The sequence below is a fragment of the Salvia miltiorrhiza genome, chromosome 8, assembly GCF_028751815.1.
Source record: "Salvia miltiorrhiza cultivar Shanhuang (shh) chromosome 8, IMPLAD_Smil_shh, whole genome shotgun sequence".
NCBI lineage: Eukaryota > Viridiplantae > Streptophyta > Magnoliopsida > Lamiales > Lamiaceae > Salvia > Salvia miltiorrhiza.
In genome coordinates this window covers 20,353,460-20,355,375 of record NC_080394.1, presented here as the reverse complement: position 1 = coordinate 20,355,375, position 1,916 = coordinate 20,353,460, and the positions used below count along the sequence as shown (strand labels likewise).

Here is a 1,916-nt window from a genome sequence, read left to right as displayed (position 1 = left end):
GGGTTTTTCAGTGCAACGAGTTTCCAGCCCTGCCCAAGATTTTTCGCGACACGACAGGGAACTACCAGCCCTACTCGGGACTTCTCGGGGCACATGATAGCCAGCTTATTTATTAATTTGTGGATTAATTTTGCTTTGGCTTTGGAACTATTCTTGTTAATCTGGGATTAACCATGGTTGGTTTCTAGTCTAATTTTACCTTATTTTGGCTTTGCAAATTCAGGAAACTTGGCGGACTGTGGTCCAAACATAATGCCAGCCTTATGTTATTTCATAAGACATGGGGATCGAGAAAGGGATCTCTTGCAAACACTTGGGGAATTCTTGGACAAATAGAGAGCCACATGACAGTGCGGCATATAATCTAAGGGAATCTGAAGCTGACAAGGATCATTGACCTGGCATTGATATGCTCGGTTACAAACTAAATGCGCGGGAATTCTTGGTGCAACAAGAATATCCCAACTCTGCCGGCCCCGCCGGGTTACTTCTCGACACCAACATTTTTCAGCCCTGACCAGGCTGCTCTGTACGAACATTTTTTAGCACTGATCGGGATACTCTAGATAGAATACTCATCAGCGCTGTGCTTAGCAATACTAGAGACAACCATGCCAGAGTGTAGCGCTACCAGAGAAGCTCTGCCAGAGTGCAGCGCTACCAGAGACACCTTGCCAGAGCCCGCCTCGCCAGAGACAACCTTACCAGAGCCTGCCTCACCAGAGACAACCTTACCAGAGCCCACTTCACCAAAAACAACCTTACCTGAGCCCGTTTCACCAGAGATAAACTTGCCAGAGCCCGCCTCACCAGAGACAACCTTACCAGAGCCCGCTTCACCACAGACAACCTTGCCAGAGCCCGCCTCACCAGAGTTAACCTTACCAGAGCCCCCTTCACCAGAGACAGCCTTGCCAGAGCGTAGCGCTACCAGAAATAGCCTTGCCAGAGCCCGCTTCACCAGAGACAGCCTTGCCAGAGCGCAGCGCTACCAGAGACAGACTTGCCAGAGCCCGCTTTACCACTGAGTTGGGCTCCATTTCTCTATTTCGTGGGCTTTAGGGTTAGGCCCAATTAGTTATCTATAAATAGAAGGTTTAGCATTAGCATTAGGGGATCATGATTTATTTCGGAGCAACACTTGTAAAATGTAATTATATCGAAGTATAGTGAAAACCTCGAAGAACTCCCGTGGACGTAGGTCTTAATGACCGAACCACGTAAATCTTGTCTCGATTATTGCTTTTTAGATTAGGTGTTGATTTGAGGCTTTACCACATACAAAATCTAATTATAAATACAAAGAGAAATATCTTACTCCCTCCGTCCCATTATTAATAACACGTATTCCTTTTTGGGTTATCCCAACCTAAATTCAAATGAGATGTTAACCCCCCCCCCCCTAATGGCATACACACCCCAAACACACCCGCACACACAGCAGAAACCCTCTCCCCCTCTTTGCCTCACGCCGCCAGCCACCGCTCGGCGTCGCCCCACCGGCGGACATCAACCGTGTTGTCGTCGCACATCCATTTCATCTTCTCCAACCTTTTCTTTTCTCATCTCTCATTCTCGCCTCCTAGATGGGCGACACACAGCTGCGGTGCCACATCCCTCTCTTCGCCTGCCATCGAGGCGCAAGCAGCGTCGTGAACTGCCTCTCTCTCTCCATTTGCGGCTTGTCGTAAGTACTATTGTTAACAAATGATAGAAAAGCAAAGGGGCAAGAAAAATATGCGATAAAGAATCAATTTTTTCCCCTTAGAGGGCTGAATTTCTTGAAAGTTTTTGGAAATAGATTTCATTGATTACGAAATTGTGGTTGGTGATGAAAATTTATCTGAGGTTTCATTAGTTCTATTGATTTTGCATATAGTGAATTGTTTAATTGTCTGTGTGTTAGTTGATGCTGT

At 46.5% G+C, this 1,916-nt stretch overlaps 1 protein-coding gene across 1 annotated transcript; it reads right to left on the bottom strand.

The window, feature by feature from the left end:
* Positions 1 to 562: 562 nt before the first annotated feature.
* Positions 563 to 1,040, bottom strand: LOC130998176 (uncharacterized). The gene is made up of 2 exons (XM_057923608.1): positions 947 to 1,040; positions 563 to 894 (listed from the first exon to the last, which is right to left on the bottom strand). The coding sequence occupies exons 1-2, from the start codon at positions 1,038 to 1,040 to the stop codon at positions 563 to 565; spliced, it is 426 nt and encodes a 141-aa protein (XP_057779591.1).
* Positions 1,041 to 1,916: the final 876 nt, after the last annotated feature.

What these genes read in the sequence shown, in the direction of transcription:
- LOC130998176 (XM_057923608.1), bottom strand. Translation starts at nt 1,040, where the DNA reads ATGGAGCCCAACTCAGTGGTAAAGCGGGCTCTGGCAAGTCTGTCTCTG. An exon ending in CTCTGGTGAAGCGGGCTCTG is followed by an intron (nt 895 to 946) that starts GCAAGGCTATTT and finishes TCTCTGGTGAAG; the next exon opens with GGGGCTCTGGTAAGGTTAAC.